The 24,333-nt window shown below is 32.1% G+C and overlaps 1 protein-coding gene across 1 annotated transcript; it reads right to left on the bottom strand.

Moving 5' to 3' along the window:
* Positions 1 to 1,031: 1,031 nt before the first annotated feature.
* Positions 1,032 to 24,099, bottom strand: LOC131846800 (differentially expressed in FDCP 6-like). The gene is made up of 10 exons (XM_059196207.1): positions 23,832 to 24,099; positions 15,879 to 16,067; positions 10,124 to 10,264; positions 6,636 to 6,875; positions 4,910 to 5,139; positions 3,954 to 4,143; positions 3,230 to 3,366; positions 2,563 to 2,699; positions 1,904 to 2,028; positions 1,032 to 1,252 (listed from the first exon to the last, which is right to left on the bottom strand). The coding sequence occupies exons 1-10, from the start codon at positions 23,922 to 23,924 to the stop codon at positions 1,109 to 1,111; spliced, it is 1,626 nt and encodes a 541-aa protein (XP_059052190.1). The 5' UTR covers positions 23,925 to 24,099; the 3' UTR covers positions 1,032 to 1,108.
* Positions 24,100 to 24,333: the final 234 nt, after the last annotated feature.

Here is a 24,333-nt window from a genome sequence, read left to right on the forward strand (position 1 = left end):
TTACTATATAACTTAAAAGCTAAAACATACTGGTAACACTGAATGTGACTCTTACTCAGCATTTAGGTATACTGTAGTATAACAAAGTTATACCACAGCGCTGATTCTCAGTGGGGCCAACTGTATAACGGTATTAATATTATAAACACAAAAGTTTGTGAGTATGGATGGATGTTTGTTAATCTTTCACGCAAAACCCACTGTATCGATTTTTATGAAAATTTACAACAATATAGCTTATATACATCAGAATAAAACAGGCTATAAATGAAACGGCGCCGCGGCGGGCATGGTACTAAATATTGCATTTCTCAAAATAGATGCCTTTCGTTACAATTAAGATAGAAAAAAAAAATTATAGGTACAGTCAACTAAATCTAATATACATCGTATGTATCATCAAGGAAAGATTTTAGGTAAACATGTACATATGCATACTGAATGACCTCATCACTGTTGCAATATCCATAGTCAATAACATCTCAATAAGGCGATAGAGTGAATCATACTTCTGTATGTAGAAAATTGATGAATACAAACACAACTTTATTTGGTATGATTATAACTGAAATTGTGATTATAATATTCAACATATTGTTACTGGATTGTCAGATGACATTAGATTAGATGATAAATAAAATTTAAGTTTCTGTTTGTAATTTCAAAGATTTTCACTTAATTTACTTTAGATTTTCACTAAATGCATATGAAAGTAATACATAAAAAATAAATGAAACAAACATCTGTCTGTTTGTTCTGGCTAATCTCTGAAACGGCAGAACCGATTTTGACAGTACGTCCCCTTGAAGACAGCTAGTGTTGTAAGGAGTAAGTTAGGCAATTTTTATTTTATGAATTTTATTTACTTTACAAAAGGTATATACCACACGATGAAGTCGCGGGCTTAAGCTAGTGTCATTATAACTGCTTTATAATGTGAAATACCTCAAACGCATGTAATAACAAATAAGAATGACTCTCGTATCACAAATTTAATAACACAGGCATCTTAGTCACAACTGATTCATATTCGACATTTATTGGAGGAAGGGAATTGTCAGTAATGTGGACTGATTACACAGTGATACAACACTATTCTATAACATGTTCACATTTTCTCATCGTCATCCGCCGCCATAATATGCCTGATAGCTTTAAGGTCTATCAGGGTATCAGAGGAACTCTTGGCAGTCGGTATGAAAGAGATGGCTCGACGCACTCTCTCACCATTGCGGAGAATGGGGTTTATATCCTGGAAATTAACAGAAAATAGAATTTTATACACAAAATATAATTGACAACTGAAATAAACTAGTTTTCAGTTAGTTGTATTTTTTTGTCCCGTTATCCAATATCTTCTTTTTGTCAATAACTGTTGCATTGAATAATAAGAGATTCTTATAATTATTTTTATTTTGTTAAGATTAAAAATGCAATTTTGTTGTGTAACATCTAAAATGACCTATACATATGCATTTTATACACATACTATGCGATATATTCGCCGACATTTGATCAAATTTTTGTTTATTATCTTTACATAGAATAATATGAAGTCACTTCTGCTGTCTGTTCGTTTAGATATTTTAATCTACGCAACGGATTTTAATGCAGTCTTTAGCAGTAGATAATGTTTCAAGAGGAAGGTTAATAGGTGCGGGCCGGGTAGCTAGTCATATGATTGATGATTTATACATATTTTTATGAAATAAGTATCTACTATTTTTTTATCAAAGATAGTTTATTGTGGAATAAGAACTTCTATATAAGCCATGAACAATTTCAAATATTTTTTGCTTTGCGACATAATGGTTGTTGTAGTATATAAAAAGGCGTAATATTTAAAAAAACAATTTTAAAGTCTATTCTTTCTTACATCAGTCATCAGTACCACTGTACTCACTCTTAATTGGACGTTCAAAGCTTGTGCTGTTAGCTCAGTCTTGGTAATCTTCTCCTGCGCTGCCTTCAGCTCGTTGTCTAACCGTTGCTTCTCTAATTCCAGTTCTTTCAGACGCTTTTCTGCTTCTATAATTATCAAGCATACATTATTAATTCATATTTAAATATTATTTATTTCTTTATTTGAGATTAGAAGATCCGCGCAACTTCGCTTGAAAATTGTTGTAAAAACGGTGGAAATTTTTTCAGTGCGGTTGCACTGAAAAATGTGGCAAAAATTTCCCCTCTCTTATTTATTCTAGCGTAATGTAATATAGCTTACACCTTTCCTCGATAAATGGCCTATTCAACACTAAAAGAATTTAAAATCGTTTCAGTATATACAGAGACGTAATTTTTTGTCTGCCGATATTTTCATTATTCTGTATCAATTTTCATTACACAAAGTTTTTCATTTACTATTTTTTTACTAATTTAGTGATTAAATTCAGTAGTTTGTGGAATAAATCACATAAAATGGTTATCTATTTTCAAGCTATTTTCAAGGGCAACCTCGCAAAGGTCGACCTTATAGGGTCTCTTCCTTATCACTATTACTATCCTACTTCTAATACGACATAATGAGTTGTAATAATTGCGGTACATGCAAATTATTCTCACCTCTGTATTGTTCTTCCTTCTTGGCTTGTAGAATTTCGAACCGTTTTCGCTTTAACCTCTCCTCTTCAAGCATTCTGTTCTGTTCCTCTTGAAGCCTTTCCAATTCTTCTCGCCTTTCCCATTCCTCTGCTAAAACCCTTAATTACAAAAATCAAATTAATATGTAATAAGTATGTAGTTTCAAGATAAAGTATTTTATTTAATTAAAATTATGGCCTCGGTGGTCAAGCTCACTTCCGACGGCCGCCGGTTCGATTCCTCGCACGACAATAATTTGTATTCATGAGTATGATTGTTTGTATTGGACTGAGTATTATCACAGATAATATTATTTAAAAATATATAATTAAGTATTTATATGAGTTATCTAGTATCCATAACACAAGGTCTGCTTAGCTTGGAACTTATATGGCGCAGTATGGAGAGTCTTGGACTATTGTTTTTGTTATTATAATTTTTCTAAACATATAGGCACCTATAAAATATGTACAACCAAATCGCAGTTTTAGACTGTCTGTTTCACGCACCGCTTTGATACGGTTTTTACTATCATTTCGAGATGTTCTTCCGCAAAGTTTAAATGTATAAATATGTTAATATTTAAAAATACTTTTCAAATATAATATTACAATATACATCTTTAAGTTGAATCTGTAACGACACCTACCTGGCCTGCAAAGCCCGTACAATTTCTTCGTCCCTCTTTGCTTGAATTTCTTCTTGCAACAATTTTTCCAATTCCGTTTGAGTACTTTTCAATTCTTCTAACTTTTTGTTGTCTTGTTGTGCTAATTCTGCTAACTCCTGTAAGAAATAAGTATAATAATATATTATATATTTCCTATTAATTATCCAAGATAGGGTAGATAAGATAGAAAGGTTCTTATCAGTTGTCGATGGCGTTATGAACAGAACACTTGATATATCCACATTTAAATTACCTATATTGAATTTAAGTTGGCGAGCTTATTGCCGGCTTCCAGTTTTTTAAAACAAATAGATACACAATGGTTATGGTGTCGATAGACTGAAATTCACGACTTTTGAGATCTAAGTTGGCTACTAAGTTGTGCACGAAATGATTTTTATATTTATACTAGCTGTCCCGGCTAACGTTGTTATGCCATACAAGTTTATATCGCTATTAAAAATAGGGATTGATGGAAGAAGTGTGAAAATTTAAGATTATATGTATATTTTAATGCAGAATCATAAAAAACAACCAAAATAAAGAAAGTTAACAAATAAAGAAAACAACCTATTCTCAGATCTACCGTGTGGACATATAAAAAACATCAAAATCAGTTCGTAGTTTAGAATTTCATCGCGGACAAATAACGTGATACTTAATTTTTATACATTAAGATAGTATTTAACTATATAATGAATACTTGGGCCTGCGCTTCTGCAGCGAGTCTCGCTCGCACTTCATGCTGTAGTCGCGCGCGAGCGTCTCTAGCTTCTCTCTCTTTCCTGGCGCCGGCACCACGTCTGCACGCTCTAGCTTTCCTTTGGTAACCCTCGGCACCTCCTGAGACTGCTGCCGCCTGTCGCACCGCTGATATCCATTGTAGTCGGCTTCTGTATAGTTATTCTGTTTTGTATCTAGGTACACTTCGTAAAATTGTCGTGGGTATCTCTATCTCACCCATTTCAGCTACTAAGCAGCTTAGTGAGCTTTGTTCTGGTTTGAAGAACACCCCAAAGCGTTGCCATTTCGAAAGAGACCTTAGTCCCTCGGAATAGTAAACATTTTGGGTTATTGCGGGCGTCTCATGAAGACGTTACAATCTATGTTAATGCCATTTTTAATTAAGTTCCGTTCAGCCGTTTGTCGAGGAAACAAATTGGCAGACACACTGTTTTAATTATTATATTAGTAGATGATATAATTATATTAGAATAAAAATATGGCTCTAGTGCCATTCTGTAGAAATTTGAAATGAGAATTATGCTCAGTTAGGCCCTTTTTGTTTACAGTTATACTGTTTTACAGACTTGACGCCGAAGAACGGGGCGTAGCAACTAATCGCACGTGCCTTTCGGTCGGAACCTGATAATGTGAGCCCACTCTTAGCCTCTCACTTGTCTTATTGTGCGTTACTATCAAACTATTGCGTCACGACCAGGGTTTTGTTTTGCGTAACGTATATTCAGAATTCTAAGTATAAATAAAACAAAAGGTGGTGTATCTGCGCTACCTCGGCAAATTGTCGTCGTCAGTGTCGTAACCATAAAGACAACATTATTTAATATGTATATAGACTACTATAAGGTATTTGTAATATGTGTCATTAGAAGCCTGAAATCAATAACCTAATTAAAACATATTTTGATGAGAACTCACTTGTGGTCTTGAGTGGCGAATTCGAATGTTCTATCTGGAGTGACGAGTTGGAATCTTTGGATTCTACCCTCGCCTGCTGAAGCCTCTACGGAGCAATATTCGTCTATTGTGATTCTACCGCACTGTTCCTTCTGCGAGGAGCTTTTGTAGTAGGTGAGGGCGCAGGGTTGTAGCACACACCAGTATTCGCGCATTGTTGGCAGTAAATAGCCCCGTTTGAATAGGTAGCCCTGAAATATATTTTTTATTACTGGAATGGACAAGTTGGCGGCAACCATTGCCTATGTACATGAATCATCACAGTCATCAAGTGATACCCGCTTTACCACTCATGTGTTTCATTCTGCAGGATTTAGGGGTCATGCCGCTAGAGCCAGTAATATATGGTTTAAGATATTTGTTTCTTATAAAATTTTAACAATTCACTTGCGTAATAAAATTACAAAGTGTGTACATATAATATTTGGTGAACCGAGCAATAAATAAATAACTACCTTCATTACATAATATATATATAATTTTTCATTAATATTATAACGATCTATACTGCCTAACGTATAGTTATATGGATGACACAAATTCATAAAAATAGTTTAGTGCCATCAAAATAATACCGAATACAGCCTACAAATTATGGCTTACATCAAAATATTTTTTGTATGAATCCATGCTACTAATTCTATTGAAAATAATATAAAAAGAGGCACTTTTTAATAATCATTTATTTCATTCTATCCCTTATTCGGAATGTAGATACAGTCAAGAATAATGGACGAGAAACTTACGTCTTTTAAATAACTTGTTGTTTAACTTTACATTTTTAAGATTATGTGTCCTTGTTACCAACAATAAAAACCAACATTTTGTGAGCTTCAAGTCCGATTTAGGTTAACGGTAATGTAATGAGTTACTGACGTCATAATAGCCGCCGAGTATCAAGGCTCCAATAAAAGAGAGAGTCAAGTTACGATTGGCGTCAGAAATGGTTTGTTATCTTTGAAATCTAGGGAACTAACCTACATATACCTATGTATGTAGAATGTATACAACATTCGCTAACATACTGCTAATTAATAATTTCGTTTTTCTACTCCACGCTGAAATTTAGAAAAGGGTAACTCATTTATCTATTTCTTTACTGTGTAAAAGAAAAAAAATAGAAAAAATAATAGAGATTGCAATAAGAAGTTTGCATATTTAATGGTGTAAATTATGCAGACTTCTTATTGCAATTTTTAACAAGAGATTAAAGTAAAAAAAAATATTTTGTAGTTTTTTGTGTCTGTTAATAACTAAAAAGTTGCATCAGCAACGCTATATTTGTAAAATACAGCCTATATTATTCGCTGAAAATGTAGCTTACTGTTTTTTTTTAAATAGGTTAACTATTTTTTGAGTTTATCCAATTTATACAAAATATAAAAACTTTTTGTTTTACAATATTAATTTCTTCTTCTATAGTCGTTCACTCTTGACAGAGTAGTCCTGGTTTTTATGATGGTATCTCTTTGTTGTCCTCCTTGGTTACAGAGCTCCTCGCAATTGCCTCTATCTAGTTCGATTTTTGACTGTACGAGAACATAACATACGAGTGCAATGGACTGCTGTGTAGCCGTTTTTCGGGTTCGTGATTGGTGATCAACACCGAGTATGTTTACCCTAAACTGAACCTTCGATAATTAGCCGGTCTTCTAAAAAATATTAATTTATATGAATTAAATAATACCTTCTTTATAATATCTTCAATGAACACATCATAGATCTCGTCGACAGCTTCCACCAAAGCCTTAGAGTGTAGCTGTTGGTCGGAGCAGTATTTAGCCTCCAATACTGCAAGAAAAGCTGCCCATTTGAAATGACCGATGGAGGTCCCCAGTGCGTCCCAGTCTGCCGCGTCCCATCGGAGCCCAAGACAATGGACCAGTTGTTCAGCGACGATGCCCGCTTCGGATGGTTGCAGTATTACCTAGAATTATTTATCACCATGTAATTTGTGAACACTTTCAGCTTAAACAGTCAAATTGTGAACAAAAATACACAATCTAAAAATAAAAGAAAATTCAGTTGTGTTTCTTGCCAGGTCCTCTTAGTTGAATCTGAATACTGAAGTGGACAGTAGGGTAAAAATATTAATATAGAAAAATTTAAGTTCAGAAGCTGCTAATGTCCTACATAAATAAATGATTTTTGATTTCATTATTCCATTTTACCACAAATTTCGCAAAAAGATGAACCATCCTAGATTCTACCTATACCTGCAATATTAGCTACAGTTAGTTATGTATATATGGCCAATTCACAATTTGACGATTTAACTGGTTATAAGCTGTAGAAGTTCACAATACAATCCTATGAGATAGATTATAAACTAAGTGTGTTCTAATAATACGATGATACATACAGACAAACTGCTAAACAGTTTGGCGGTTTCATGATACTTATTTTGTATTAAATTTGTGTGATAATTAATTAAAAAACATATTGGTGGTATAGCGGTTGAATATATTGATTTATTTTTGGATATACGCTGGTTACTTTCCCGAATTTATATTATAAACTTTTGATTAATTTAATTCATGAATATGACTTTTCATAACATTAGATGCATAATACAAAACAATATTTCTGTCGGTCCACTTAGCGGATGTGTCATATAGTGAAGAAATAAAAGATTTAATATAACGGACATTGACCTCAGCATAATTCTCTAGACACCAGTTGTACAGTTGTAAAGCAACATCTGGGCAGCACATTTCCTTTTTAAACTAATGACGTCAATGTAAGTACTTGGGGAGGTCTTATCATCATATAGTAAAATGCGATACGCAGTATAAAAGTTTGCGCGGAATTATCTAATATTTATAATAATAAATAACCCTGGAAAACACACAGCGCTATCTAGCCCCGCGGTAAGCAGAGCTTGTGTTATGGGTACTAGACAACTGATATAAATACTTAGATATATTTTTGTAAATACATAGAAAACACATCATCATCATCATCATCATCGCAGCCCGGAAGACGTCCACTGCTGGACATAGGCCTCCCCCAAAGATCTCCACGACATAGAAAACACCCAGACCGATAAAAGCAATTATACTCATGAATACAAATGTTTGCACCGTGCGAGGAATCGAATCCGCGACGATCGAAAATAAAACGGTGTGGTAAACCGTTAGGCCTCGGTGATCTAGCGCACGTCAACTTACTAGTTGTCAATAACTAGTAAGTTGATGTACTACATGATGGTAAGTGTATAAGTACTATTGACTGCCATGTCTCACCCGTCAACTAAGGCACAGCTTACAAAGCGTGCTAGACGTCTAAAATTGTTAGAATAGAAGTATCCAAGATGATTTTTTACTTGTAATTTTTTACTTTTACTGTTTTTACGTGGTCGCTCAGTGCTCGAAATTAGACCGTAATTAGTTTGAATTATAAGTTCGAACATTATTAAGAATTCATTATGGCTGGGTTTGACATTTAGTAAGACTATAGGCAAGTAAAAAGACAGACAATATTAATGTGTTCTTAAATTGACATTTGTGCGTGTGTGTGTCAAATACATGGTAGTGTTTTTTTTTATTTATTGTACTTTTATTCATAACTAGCTACTCGCCCCGGCTTCGCACAGGTGTACATGTATTATATATGTATAATAAATAAACCTACCTCTTGAATCACTCTATCTATTTAAAAAACAGCTTCAAAATCCGTTGCGTAGTTTTAAAGATTTAAGCATACATAGGGACGGACAGACAGCGACAGCGATTTTGTTTTATACTATGTAGTGATGCTAATAAAATATTTTGCACTCTTTCCCTGTATCTTACTTATAAATTTATAAATGTGAAAGTTTGTGAGTATGGATGGATGATATTTTGTTACTCTTTCACGTAAAATGGATTTAGATGAAACTTTACAGTATTATAGCTTATACATCGGAATAAAACATGTGCTATAAATTTCCGGCGGAACAAACCGCGGGCACAGCTAAAAAGGTGCTACAGGTGTGAACAATTTCATACTACGTCAACCGAGTAATTTACTTAAAAAGGGGTACAAAGTTTCTGCTGCACTTATTAATATATAGATGGTTTACTCCCTCAGTAATCAATGTTCATATCAACAGCACTAGAATACCATTCATCATATATTTATTATTTTTCAAATTGGTAAATTAATCGTATACAGTGTGAAACATTTCAATAATATTTCATATGTCGTAAAAATAACATTTGTTAATAAAAAGTATCATTTGTCGTCATTTGCTTTTGTAATGCATGCAATAGGTTATCGCAATTGAAGCGTAAAGTACACAAAACAAAAATAGATCTGTCATCATACACTTCTACGTTATGATATATCTATAGATTTTCATATAGAAGTTAATACGACTAATGCTAGTTCACCTTGACATTACAATTTGTAAAGTAGTTTTATCACTATGTTTCATACGAAATGTATATGTAGTATTCGATCGTTCCATCACTTATCTCTTTTTTAACATAAAAATAAGTATTTAATAGTAGCTGTGCCCGCGGTTCCGTCCGCGTTTTATAGTGACCTTGACCAAATGTAGACAAAGTATTCAATAATCTAACCCATAAAAGTTTCATTGTTCTAGCTTCAATAAACACTATTTTCCATATAAACTTTCACCCCCTATGTTATTTTACCGCCTTAAGGGTAAAATTTTTACAAAGTTAGAGTGTCATATTTATTTATTAATTAAACCATTAGATTAAAAAATAAGTTTCAAGATTTTACCTTTAAAAATTACGATACTTTCGTACAACATTTTATCTCCTCTTTCAACCCTTTTTTCTTTATTTATATTTAATCAACAGCCTAAAAATAAATTTCAAGCTTTAAAATGTAGATATTTCTATATAAACTTTCATCTGCCGTTTCTAACCCTTACAACCCTTTTTTCGCATTAAACAGTAGCCCATCACCCTTTCTATGGTCTAGACTATATGTGTACTAATTTCATTTAAATCGGTTCACTTTTGGTGTGAAAGCGAGACAGACAAACAGACAGAGTTACTTTCGCATTTATAATATTAGTAAGGACTAGCAACCCTCACATTATGTTCTTTTAATTTACTTCTGGTGAAATAAAGAGTAAATAAATAAATAAATATTAGTTTTGAAAAGAGGATAAAGGCTATATGTAATAGTTTATAAAAAGAAAAATGTTTGAAACTTTACCATGTAATGTTCGGAGTCATCTGCATCCTGCACCAAATCCGCGAGTAGACAGTATATCCTGAATAACTTCAGCACGGAGTCATCATCGAAGATAGGTTTGTCTCGTGCCAAAAGGTTCTTGCGGCAAACCAGCCAACAGACCTGAGAAGTACACCATTTTAATTATTAAGTTGGCAGCACTTTATTGAAAAGATTTCTACCAGCCGATATCAAAAATTTTGCATATTGTATGTAACATACATATGCAATATCGTCTGTAATTTTTAAGTTTTGGTGAATCTTTTTCTAATAACACGCTTCTCCAGCTTTTTACGAGTGCAATTATATAATAGTAGACAATATTTTTGTCGAAACTAAAATACAGCAGCAATCCATATTTTTCGTTGACAATGTACAATAGATTACTGCAAGTGAAACTATTTTTTAAGTCATAAGTATTTTTTGAGTTTATCCGTTCATATTATAAATGAGAATTTACATGGAAATATATTATATTATATTAATACATGAGGGCGGATATGAGCTACAGTTTATCTAAAAAAAAAAGTCTGCTTTTTTTAATAAATCGTAGCCAGTATTATCTAGTAAAAGCAAATAAAAAGTCATATCTTTCCTCTTTAAAATATTACTAACTAAAATCAAATTTGTATAGCAGTTTGAGTATTATGCTGTTTGAATTTCGATACATATACATGTATATATGTGTTCTGTATGTTCATTTGTGCGTTAGTAATTTAATTTACAATTCCATTCTGTTATCGCGTCCCACTTACTGCAGCTGTACAGGAGATCGTTTGTTCCTATCGTGAATGAAAAATAGGCCCGTTCAAATTAAGAGAAACTGCGAACATGTGCTCAATAAAATTATATTTCTCCTCACATAGAGATATATACACACACACATATATATATATATATATATATATATATGCGTTCATATTGAACGTATGTACATATATATAAGTTGTAATTTAAATCGGTTGATACTCATAAAAATAAATAAGTAAAATAAGTTCTTTGAATTTTACCGACTTCAGATAAACTATAAGTAGATACCTACTCAATTTTGACAATATTTTTACCTCAGTTATCTATAAACAGATTCATATATTTTATTTGAAAATGTTAGAATATAATTTAGTCTACTTTCAAATGGAAACAAATGACTTTGTCAAAATAAGTAAAATAAATAAGTAAATAACCACGGACAATTAACGCAGCGCCATCTAGTCCCAGTAGACAACTGATAAAAATATATTTTAATTGTAAATACATACGTACATAATATAAACAGAAAACACCCAGATTGATACAAACAACCATACTTATGGATATAATTTTTGCACCGTGCGAAAAATCGAACGCGCGACCATCGTAAGTAATGTGTGTTAAACCGCTAGACCAGTCGGCTGTCATTGTCAACATGAGTGCTATGTAAAATGTATTGTATGTGTAATGATCTGTAAGTTTTTATAGTTAAAATAAAGCGACCTTTCTTAGACGAGAACTTATTTCCTTGCTGTTATAAGAAAGGATTGATCTCACAAATATTATCTAAATTTAGTTGTTTGTATTTAAATAAGAACGACTTAAAAAATTATGCTACTCAAAGTTAATTCAATGTTCCCTTAAAGCGGTGGAAGTAGTTTTTTGTGGTTTGTATTCGTACACGCATATACTATGTTAGGTATTATATAATATAGATGTACCCGCGACTCCGATCGCGTGGAATTTAACTTTATTTTTCTAAAATAAAAGTAGCCTAAGTTACTCCTTATTACATCAGCTACCAATAAAAGTTCCGTCAAAATCGGTCCAACCAATTCAGAGAATAGCCAGAACAAACAGACAGACAAAAATTGTAAAAAACGTTACTTTAGTATGTACCGTATTTATATTCATATGCATGTAGTAAAAACGGTTATTTCAATATTACAAACAGACACTCTAATTTTATTTATATGTATAGATGTATAGGAAATATTTTTTAAAAATTTTAATCATTCTTTGTAACGTTATATTTATTGAAGTAAGATTATAAATTATTAACTTCTATTTTAGAAATATTAAAATTTCCACTTATCTCTACCATTTGTTTAAAATTAACTCGATCCTCTTAGAAATGTTTCACTTTTGGATGACGTATATAAATCTTCTGCCAATAATTCACAACATCTATACGAAACCTTGATAATGTCTGCTTCTATTCAAAGTAGCGCACAATAATCTAGACCAGGGGTTGCCAACCAGTGGTCCGTCCGTGTTAAAATGTGAACGAGTTAATTATTTTGAAAATCTGATTATTATAACCCTGGACAATTCACACAGCGCCATCTATTCCCATGTTAAACAAAGCTAATATATGGGTACTTACAAACTGATAGAAATACTTAAATACTTTTTTTGTACACATACATAGACAATACCTAGACCAATACAAACAGTCATCGTGAATTAATGAGAAACATTTGTATGTTTGCATCGTACGAGTAACCGAATCCGCGACCAACGGAAGTAATGCGGTGCGTCAAACTGCTAAACCACCGAGACTGTCATTATATTGTCGTTGTATTTTATGTTGTATCGAAATTGTGCCGCCGCGCCGCCAGAAGATTTGTCAAAGTCGTCAACTTTGACAAATCTTCTGGCTCATAATTATCAATAATAACATTTGATTGAAGTTTATTTCATTTTAGTATTAAATATGATTTTAAAGTGCTTTTTGTACTACATGTCATTATCAGTAGTACACTGATTTCTAAATTTGTGGACTTGTTAACAACAAATAAATCTAGACCTATCTATACAAAAAAAGGTTGACAGTCTCTGATTTAGGCAGAAGCAATTTGGCGCAATTTTTGCTATATACAACGTAATCTAGAGAGGCCTTGACCTCGAGTAGCAAACTATAGGTAATATAATTATATCATAGGTTTTACGTAGGAGGCTGACGTTTCATTGATATTTCATCGAATATGGCAACACCAAGGTCGAAATAGGAAATAGAAGACATAAATTGTCCAAATATATCTTACTAGGTGTAGGTCTCGACTTCGTCTAGTTTTATTGTCATAAAAGGTAGTTTATGTCAGTTCTCAGGGTCAGTATCAATCTATCTTCTAAATTGTAATACAAAAGTTAATCAAGTTAACGAAAACAAGAAAAATGATGTTAAATATATGAAAAATTGAATACACAAATATCAGCCACGAATGGTTTGTTATTGCTGAGAAAAATTGAGATCTCTTACGTCAATGTTTGCGGCGTGTCGTTTTAATAATTACCTAGCATTTGTTATGATCAATATCATTTTTACTAGGATACACACTGCTGTTATGGCAACCAGTGGCATGTTTTTTTAGGGCATTTTTGTGCCTACGTTTATGATTATTCATTTATTTATTTCCATCCTCTATTCACACTTTTCTTACAAATATAATTAAAACGTACGAAAGAACGAACTGTTACATCCCCGTACAGAAAGGATTTCAGTTAACACAGTATAACAATAATACTAACAAACAAAAAGATTGTTTATAACCATTGTTCTTTTATAACTTGTAACTAAAATGAATCAGTCCAATACAAGATCCCGACCTATTAACTCGTGTTTGATTAGGTAAAGCATCTAAGTATTCCAATAATATACCTTCTCTTAGTGTTAGTAAAAAATCTATTTTTTAAAAAGGCTTCTGGACTCCGCCGACTAACAGAACATAGAAAAACTATGTGGTTATCTACATATAACGATGGCAATGGTAGTGTATCGGTTTAATAATACCACATCCCTTTCGGATGGTCGTTGTTACCATACTCATAGAATTCAAACAATTGTATTCATGACAGTAATAATCACGAAGCTGTTATTATTATTTAGTTATATGTATTTTTAACATATAAAATTATATATATTAGATTTGCAAACTAGAATAGATGGATAAGTAAACTGAATGGCAGTCATTTTCAGAGTTACCAGTATGTTTTAACATTTCTTACTTATACATATAATAATAATCATCATCATCTTTATTTGTCTCAAATAATAAATTGTTACAATTGCTGCTTATAGTGAGAATATCCAGACAAAACGGTCTACAACTCAGAGGGGGCAGAGTCCACCCCCTTTGCTATTCTGTTATAGCCTTTATCGGTAAAGTATTACAATAAAAAATCAAAGACTACGATAGCATTTAGGTTCAAAACTGCCCTCTACTAACAAACTAAGTAAACATAAAAAAAAACAATAAAAAATTACTCAGAGTCAGGATTATTAATCATACATATATATTAGGACATACATTATTGTAAACTTCAGATACTGATGCAATGCTGAATAAATGTTTTTTTATTGTAATATATATGTAATATGTAATTAATATTAGTCCAAATAAATAAGACTATGTATTCGGTTACTTATCTCCTTTCTCATTATTTTATTTATTAATAATATATTGTGGCACGTATTACCGCAATGCTATTTGATACTCTGTCTCGGATATCAAATTATCTATTAGCCCATATTAGTAAAGTTTAATGTCTGCGAGCAAAGACGGCATTGAGTCTGCTAACCCAACAAAAACCGTTTCGAATTTATATTCAACAAGAATAGTAAAAATAATAGCTACTTAGTATTTCCGTAAAAAGACAACTGCTCTACTTTTTTTAAATAAGATTTCCGTATATTGTTAAGGTTAAATACCTATAAGTTTATAATAAAAGTTTTTACTGGGTTTATTGTATACTTTACTGTTGTGATTGTAGGAAGTATAATATTTTTTTGAACTAGCTATGTTATACATAGTAATTTAGGACCAAATAAATATAATGTACCTAATCCCCGAGTTGAATTCAATTGAATAAAAATATAAAAGGTATAAAAAGACTCAATACGAGATATCGTATATATAAAAGAATTGGAAATATTCAACATATTATATTTATAGATAAAAAAAAATATTTAAAAGACTGTTTACAATTTATAATAATATTTTTTGATATGTACTATACTTATTAAAAAAAATATAATCTACAGTTATTGTTTGTAATTTATATTTCTGTTCACTTATAAAGCATATTTTCGCGCCAATTAAAACCACAGATAAGAAAGACACTAATAATGACAATTTAAATTTAATAATTGTTTGTTTTTCTGTAACAAAGAAATTTTGTGGCTAAAACGGCTAAAATGGCGTACATAAAAAATATTTTTAATTGAATACATATTAACAAACAGATTGCATATAAATTACTTTCTATTTTATTTTGCAACACTACACTACACAAAAAAGGAAATAAAGTTTGGTCTATTACCAAAAACACCTGTTGTCTAAAATTTTGATTTTAGAATTTTATTATAATAAATACAAAATAGCTTAAATTAATAATACATTCTTAATTTAATAGAGTAATATTCTTTTGTGCAAAGATATTTTTTATACCGAAACAAAGTATTATGTCAATTGAAATGTTAATTCTTATATTTTTTTGTAAAAGATACTTTGATTTTGTGTATAAAGTAGTTTTGTATTAATATATAGTATTTAAACAAATTATTTAGGTGATATGACATGTTTTTTTATACAATGTCAATCAACAGCTCGATGATTGATAAATAGGAAGTTAGTCTATAAAAGATACATATCAGTAAAAATAGGAAGTTCAATTACTCTTAGTCAGTTATCACAACAACTTGCTACTGTATACGAGCAAACGAACAATAAACTTTTTTTGAAAAATAAAATGGTTATGAGTATACCTCGCTTATTTTCTTCTCGTAATCTCTAATAACCGGTAAGGTCATGGTCTTCGGCAGCGAGCTGAACACTTCATGCTGGAGGTAATATCGGAACTCATCAAACGTTAACTCCTGTGAGGACTTGAAGTGGTCTAGACCCTTCTCCACGCCATAGAGGTCTAGGAGAGTGCCGATGTTAGCAGTCAGCACCTGCGAAAGATACAAATATATTTTGAGGTAAAACAATAATTTTAATATTACTTTATAATAATAATAATAACTTTGGAAAGTTTACGCAGCGCCATCCAATCCCAAGCTAAGCAGAGCTTGTGTTATGGGTACTAGACAACTGATATAAATACACAGATAGGATTTTTTTTTTAAAACATATAATATAAATAGAAAACACTTAGACCGATACAAACAATTATATTTATGAACACAGACGAATCGAACCTGCGATCATGGGAAATATCCCCAGACCATTATAAAGAGACATACTTTTAAATACAAATTTGTATTATGCGGGAATCGAACATGTTAACAATGGAAAGGTACGTGAGACCACTTAGATTATCAAATAACACATAAGAGTAGCTTCGCGTGTCTACTGATTTCAACTGCATTGATTTTGTTTCCATGTTATCAGGATGGTAATCATATGATATCCTTCAGTAAATTAGAAGGCGCAAGATTTATGCGTTTTGAAGGAAAATCAGAGTTAAGTAGATAATAAGCAACACAATGTAACGTGGACTGAGAACATGCTTATCCCCCCCCCCCCCTCTCCTTATCTACCTACCTAACGTAACAAATAGTATTGCATTATTATGTGGGCGAAGTAAGTCTTACTTAAGATCAATGCTCTTAACATGAGTCACTGTATGTACCTATCTACTCATTTGCATTTACAAACTTGGACTAGATCAGAGATTCTCTTTATATTACAATATCAAACATATAATGTATTTGAATATTTTAGCGAGGTAGAGTATCTACAAAGTCCTTCACGTGGGTACATACTTCTCATCTATCTCTGCCGCCAAGTAGCTTGCTTTGTAATCTAGGTACATGTGAAGTGAAAGTAGTGGATTTTTAATGTATGATAATGGAATGACGCACTAGCCTGGGCTAACAGTTTGCACTGGCTTGGCACCAGTGAAGGATGATAAGATGAACTTGAGGTCAAGTCAGTCAGCCCTACGTGACATCATCATCCACGTCCACTGCTGGACAGACCTCCCCCAAAGATCTCCAGGACCTCCAGCGCAGGACCGATCATCGGATCGGTCCTGCGCTGCTCACACAAATGTACCATGTCAGCAGATTGACAATGCTCTTGGTCGCAGATGGCCTTTACAGCTTCGCTAAATGATGGAGGGCGAGTGCAGAAGTCACCCCAAACCCGCAGAAGGACTTATGGAACTCTGAAACCTCCTGCCTGACGGATACGACTTTAGTCTGAATGCGTTGCTAGAATTTTAGAACGGTCGGCTCAGGCCATCGTAATTTCGATCCCCTTTTGAATTGACGCGGGATCGATCAAATGGGAAGCGTCACATGGGATCTGGCAAGAATTTATATAGGTAATGGTTAGTGCCAGAGTTATCAACCATAAAAACGAGTAAATTCGTACGAAAAAATGAATATTCAGATAAAGGCTCAATGTACGATGTTGCAGATCTAATCTCCATCATACATTATATGTATTTTTACCGATATAGGATTATCGGTAAAAATACATGTTATACAAATCTGTTCGAGGATAAAAATGTCCTTGTAGCGAAAATAAATAATTCTCATATTCCATATTAGTACGAGAATCTTCGTATGTTTCGCATTCATATTTACTCCTTATCGCCAAATTTACCATTCCAGTTACATATATATACCTATGTATAATAAAGTATAATTGTACACATAAAATTGACTTTGTGTCTGCCCGTTGGTTGCAGTTTTTTATTTATCATGCTACGCGTGTCAATACAACCATTTGCATTTGCATGCTGCACAATTACAGGAAATTGATAAACAGAAGTCAGGTATGTACGCATACTAAGTCAATAGTAAGTAGTAACGCGTACATATCATTATAATCAGGTATATAAATTGATATAAGCAATGGCCACTTAAGTCAGTAAGTTTTCAATAAAGTCAACACAATTTTTCCATGTTTTAATATGTATTACTACTACATAATATGTACGTATATGATCAATTATCGATCAATCATCCAGTTGACACAAACATGTCATTATGAAGTGACATACTTTTAACTAAATGTCAGTATTTTGACTAAAAACGCCGTGAAAGCAACCGTAATTTGACATTTAGAGTTCATGTCAGGGCTGCTACATTTAAAAAATTTTGCATGCCTAGGCACCTTCTTAAGTAATTATAATTCATAAACATAATTAACTGCATTTTTGCAATTACAACACGTGTGAGGTTATTATTCTTACTTGAGATAAACTGGGAGTTAAATTGTCACCTAATTAAGTAGGTATGTTTTTTTAATAATTATACATGCCTACGTAATTGCAGTATATTATAAAAGATGTTATATTGATTGTTAAAAGTATAATAATGATTATACTCGCAATTATTAATAGATTTAATAAAAAATATCCTGTAAAATAGAATTTACCACAAAGTAATTGCAAATATTCACGTTGCGCTGATTATTTTAATGTAAAATACAAACCACAATGCTTTTTGAATAGTACATCCCACATATAAACAAATTTCCTTCATTCATTCATAATCTAAAAGCGACGCTCTTGTGGTCACAGTATTTATAATTTAATAAAATATTAAAGAAGAAAAATATTTATTAGAAAAATATTTTAGTGATAACCCTATTATATATATATATTAATATTTTATGATATTTTTGTTACCGTTTTAATTTCAGTCGAGAATGTTAAATTTGAAAATATTTATTGGAGTTGACTTGACGTGATCCATTTATTATTCTCTTTGATGTTATGTGTATGAATTACTTAAACGTCATAGAATAGTCCCTCTTGGAAACCATCGTCATTCATTCCCAATGAATTTATCACGATCTGTTTCATGCTCATCCTAATATCCTCCGCTTATAGTGCAACAGCGTATACCGTAAGCGAAGACGGTTGCATAATTCCGTCATTATGCTTAAAAAGGAATAATAAAAATTCGTTATCATATACGACCAAGTAACAACTAAATGTATGTACACACCGCCACACAGGTATCAATTCCTTAATTAGTAATCCTTTCAAAAAGGAAAGTATGCCCAATGCTCTGAGTTTACAAGCAAGAGTGCGTAATCAACGCTCGAAATGATTTTCGAGAAAGTTCACCGCGTATTGTATGTTCTTAATTTACAGTGGTTAATTAGTGTTATATTATAGATATCTCTATAGGATATTATATATTAAACTAGCAGTGCCCGCGACTTCGTCCGTGTGGAATAGTGACCTTGGATAGTATTAAATATTTAATAATCTAACCCAAAAAAATAAGTTTTATCGTTCTAGCTTCAAAAATTACGAATTTTCATACAAACTTTCATCCTTCATCTATCTTTTTTTTTACAATCTGAGTGTTAGGTTAGTGTTAATATATATATTATTGATATTTAATCAAGAGCTTAAAAAATAAGTTTCACTTATTTTTTAAGCTCTTGATTTTACCCTCTAGTTTTAAAAATGACGATACTTTTATACAACTTTTCATCTCCTCTTTCAATCTCTTACAAATCTTTATTGTATTAATAAGTAGCCTATATCCTTTCTTAGGGTTTAGACTATCTGTGTTACAACTTTCTTTTAAATCGGTTCAATAGTATTGACGTGAAAGCACGACAGACGGACAAAGTTACCTTCGCATTTGTTAGTAAGGATAAAAATGTACAATTACAATAATCTTGGCTTGGTTTTGAAACACTGTGAAATAAATTGAAAGTAAATGTTCTGTTATCATATTCTATTTAAATGAATCATAATGCAATGATCACCTGCTTTCCTTACGTTGGCGGGGCATCAGTAGAGAACTACCTATCTGCTCATCCTGAGCATGAATTTAGGTTAGTTAGCCCATTATGGTGAATTCACGAGGAATTGTCACTACCTGGTGAATTTACCAAGATAATTTCTAGGGTAACTGTGTGGAGGTCGACTTGACATGGTACATTGTGAGTACTGGGAGAAGAGTTCATATTATTAACAACCTTTTTTTAAGAAACATGCGGCACTGGTGACTCAATTAAATATAAATAAATTAAAACTGGGATTAATTAATTGTTAAGTATATTGTAACGGAATATTTAGTGCATTTAATTTTTGTAAGCTCCTGATATTTTGGTGCTGTTATGAGCATCCTGCATGAGTGGGACCGTTATAAAAATGTGTTGTTTGTGAAAGTGGTCAAGCTCGTCTCACCACCATTTATGTGGTAGCACTTGATACACGTGGTTTGTAGCGAAATTTTGTTTTACTGTATGCTAAGGTCTATTGCAACCAGGAGTAATATGTACAAATTCATGAGTTTCTCTACATTTGTCGTCAATATAATACAATATAAGTACATAGGAATAAAATTTGAATTAATTTCAGGACTGCTAAGATTTACAACATTTTGTTAAATTAATAAATGTTTAATTATAATATATAATCTCCGTAATAAGGAGGAAATCTTAGTTGACATGAATTGAATATACAGTGAAATTATCACGAGGAATTATATATAAATTTCTAGTACTTGTCATCCTCACAGTAATCACAACTACAAACATTTATAAATACATAACAAAGAATTGTTATTGTGGTAAGGCACAATAATAATATTACTGTTCGTGACTCTACTTAGGTATTATTATATACGTACAGCCTATTTTGGTCTAGACAAAGGGTGACGTAATCCCCACCTCCCTTGACCTGGGGGGCAGTTACTATAGGACGCAATTTGGGTCACTGTAATAGGGAAAGGCTAATAAAATATCACTGTCTAGATATAATACGTATTGTATATAAATTAGCAGATACAGAATCGTAATTTCATTATCGTAAAAAAAAAACTTTAATACGACTACGATGAAAATTTTATTTGTATTCACACTTTAACTAAAAATGTAAAGTAACTATAAAATTATTTAAATGTGTTTCCTGCTCCTTCTTCTTGTGATGAGAAAGCTTTCCGAATAAGCGGCAGATTAAAAAAAATGTGATGACTATTCAAAAGTGCTTCAATGTAAGTTTCTTAGAATAAATGATTTTCTATTCTATTCTACTGTTTAAAACATTCTAAAACTAGGGGATATTCGCTGTATACTTGCATCCAACGGACATAGCATGATAATGAGTTCTTAAAACAGATTATTCGGTACAATATTCATGTGTATCAGGGATGTTATGGATATGAAATTTCGGATACGGATAGGTTTCGGATATAGGAATGATTATTATACCGGATACGGATATGAAATTATTTCGGGTTATCCGTTAGTTTCGGATAATTTCGGAATATTATTTTTTTAAGGAATTTCAAAAGTAAAATACAAATAGCTAATAAAATGGTTACATAACGTGTCTAAATTACGCTTCGCCCCTATCCGATATTGTCCGAAACTTTTATTTCGGATTCGGTTACGATTACGAATATTTTTTTATATCGGATATCCGATAATTTCGGTTACGGTTACGGAGCTCCCTAACATCCCTGATGTGTATAAATCAGAGATAGATTTTTTAATTAGTTGCTACGTCGCCTCCAAAGTGGTCGGCAGATTATATTTACTTAGCAGATAGCAGTCTTAGTTAAAATGTTTTATACCTTGTTGTTTATGTGTTAATCATGTAGTGTCAAAATTCCAAAAAATTCAAAATTTGTTGATTTTGCTTTTTGAATTTTTGTTGTTTATGTGTTAATGATGTAGTGCCTATCATATAGTTATTTTATATAAGTTATCTATGATTATAAAGGTGTTTGTCCTTAGACAAATGATTATTATCAGTAACTTACAATCAATCTGTTTTGTCTGTGTCAATAAAAATTATTAAGTACCTATTTTACATACATTCTTGTTATCTATTATTATTGATATTTTGTCCGATAATTGTGTATGTACGTACTTATAACTACATTACCAAAACTCTATCTACATAATAAGTATCTATTTACTATACCTACTTCTTTCTACCATACTAGAGTAATTGTTTTTTGTATTTAGTGACCAAGTCTGATTCACCTCCTTGCGCTGTGACCTAGAAAGCTTCATGAAATACATGTTGTCTAGCGGTTTCGTCGCAGGTTTGATTCCTCGCTCTGTATAAACATTTGTATTCATGATAATGATTGTTTCCAAATAGAAAAAAAGTATTTATGTATGTATTTCTACCAGATGTCTAATACCAATAACAGAAGCTCTGCATAGGTTTGGATTAGATGGCGCTGTTAATAATAACAATATCTCGGGACAATACAAATCCTGAGATATTAGCGAAGTCACCACCGGCTAACGGACGGACGGACTTTACCTCATGCTTATCCTCCAACAACTTCGTCTGCGTTTCATTTCAATATTTTTAGTTGCAGCTCCGCTCCTATTGGTCGTAGCGTAATGTTATATAGCTTAAAGCCTTCCTCAACAAATAGACTATCCAACGCAAAAATAATTTTTCAATTCGAACCAGTAGTTCCTAAGATTAGCGCGTTTAAACAAACAAATAAATATAGTCTAGTTTTATAATATGTATTAGTATAGATAGTATCTCGCCAGTGACAGCCGTGTGTGCCGTTAGCGATAGCTTCCTGATGGAAGCAATCCTAAACTTCCATCAGGAAGAGTTCGTAATTTCAATCCTTATTATAAAAGTAAAATAAAAAGCATTGTATTCAAGTAGCAGAGAATATTACTTCAAATTTTGCCAATAATCTGCCCAAAATTCAGGTTTTGAATACAAAACACCAAATAAAGTGATCAGTATCTGACAGTAACTTCACTTCTGTTCTTATGGGCAAAAATTCTCTCAAATTTAGAGTGATATCAGTATCAGTGATCCCAGTATCACTGCTGATATTTTGCCAATAATCTGCTCAAAATTCAAGTTTTAAATAAAACTCCCACATAAAGTAATTTGTATCTTGACGACCTTTTTTTCCAAATACCACAGAATCCCAACTTTACCTCATGGGCAAAAAAAATCCCCTCAACTTTAGGGTAAAATCCGCCGTATCACTGCTGGTTCCCAGAAATATATACAAATAAACCTTAGATTCAGTATTTATTTCCTTTGTGGTAAAACGAAGTGACTAAATGCTCGCGCGACCTATATTTACTACAAAAATACCTACCTACCTACTTAAATAAACAAGACATGACTTTGTCTAGGTAGGTATTAATATTAATATTTTTACCCTATGGTTACTTTAGTATGTGTAATATATTTGTTTCATTAACTTATAATTTAGTTTAATAAATCAGTAACATATGGAGCTTTTAATTGGTCTAGATGGGCAATGAACCGCCAAGCGTTAATAATTTTAATCATGTGAGATTGGTCAAATCTTTATTTCATGAAAATACTAGCTGTGCCCGCGGTTTTTCCCGCATGAAATTTGTAGCCTATGTGTTATTCAGACGCAAAAACTACTGAACGGATTTTGATGAAAGTTTACAGTAGCTATATTACTGTTCAGTTCAGTAGTTTTTGCGTGAAAGAATAACCAACATCCATTTATAGTCACAAACTTTCGCGTTTATAATATTAATAAGATAAGATCTATTTCTTTATTGACTAAGATAACATTAATAGTTTTATTTAAAGAAATACTAATTATAGTATTTAAAAGTTAACTTTTAAAGAAATAAAGTTAATATAGAAATTCACATAATTTATTTATTTAGTCTGATATTATATAGATTCTTATTTATTGTATTATACAAACTAAATGGATCTTAATATTTATATTATACCGATTAGTATTACAAACCTTCAATTTTGATTTGTGCACTGTTGATTTATTTTGCAAGGAGTCGAATGCGTGCCAGATGCAATTTGTAACATTCTTCAATAGAGCCGACATTATTCAACACACAACACTGGCATACATCACAAAAATGTCTACAATAAAAAAAAAACAATCGCGGAATTTAAATTTCGAAATACCATAAACGATAATTTTTTTAATAACACTATCTATAGGAGGCACAGACGTGCGCACTTGACACGTTTCTACATAAAACTGACATCACGTATTCGCCGATAACAAGCCGAAGGAAATGAGTGGAGCAAAACGGAACAAGCTTGACATGAAACTTTATCCACCTAAATGTTGAATGAGTAATAGCAGAAATTACTTTGTATCTACTTATTTATATTTACCTACACCAGCGGCACAGAATATAATAAGTACTACTGTTTGATTCTGTGTAGGAATTTATGATGTGTAAACAAGTATCATAGTTCTGTTAGAATAGATCACTTTGTGTATT

Source organism: Achroia grisella, unplaced genomic scaffold (assembly GCF_030625045.1).
Source record: "Achroia grisella isolate CSIRO2021 unplaced genomic scaffold, CSIRO_AGI_Agris_v1 utg512, whole genome shotgun sequence".
Taxonomy (NCBI): Eukaryota; Metazoa; Arthropoda; class Insecta; order Lepidoptera; family Pyralidae; genus Achroia; species Achroia grisella.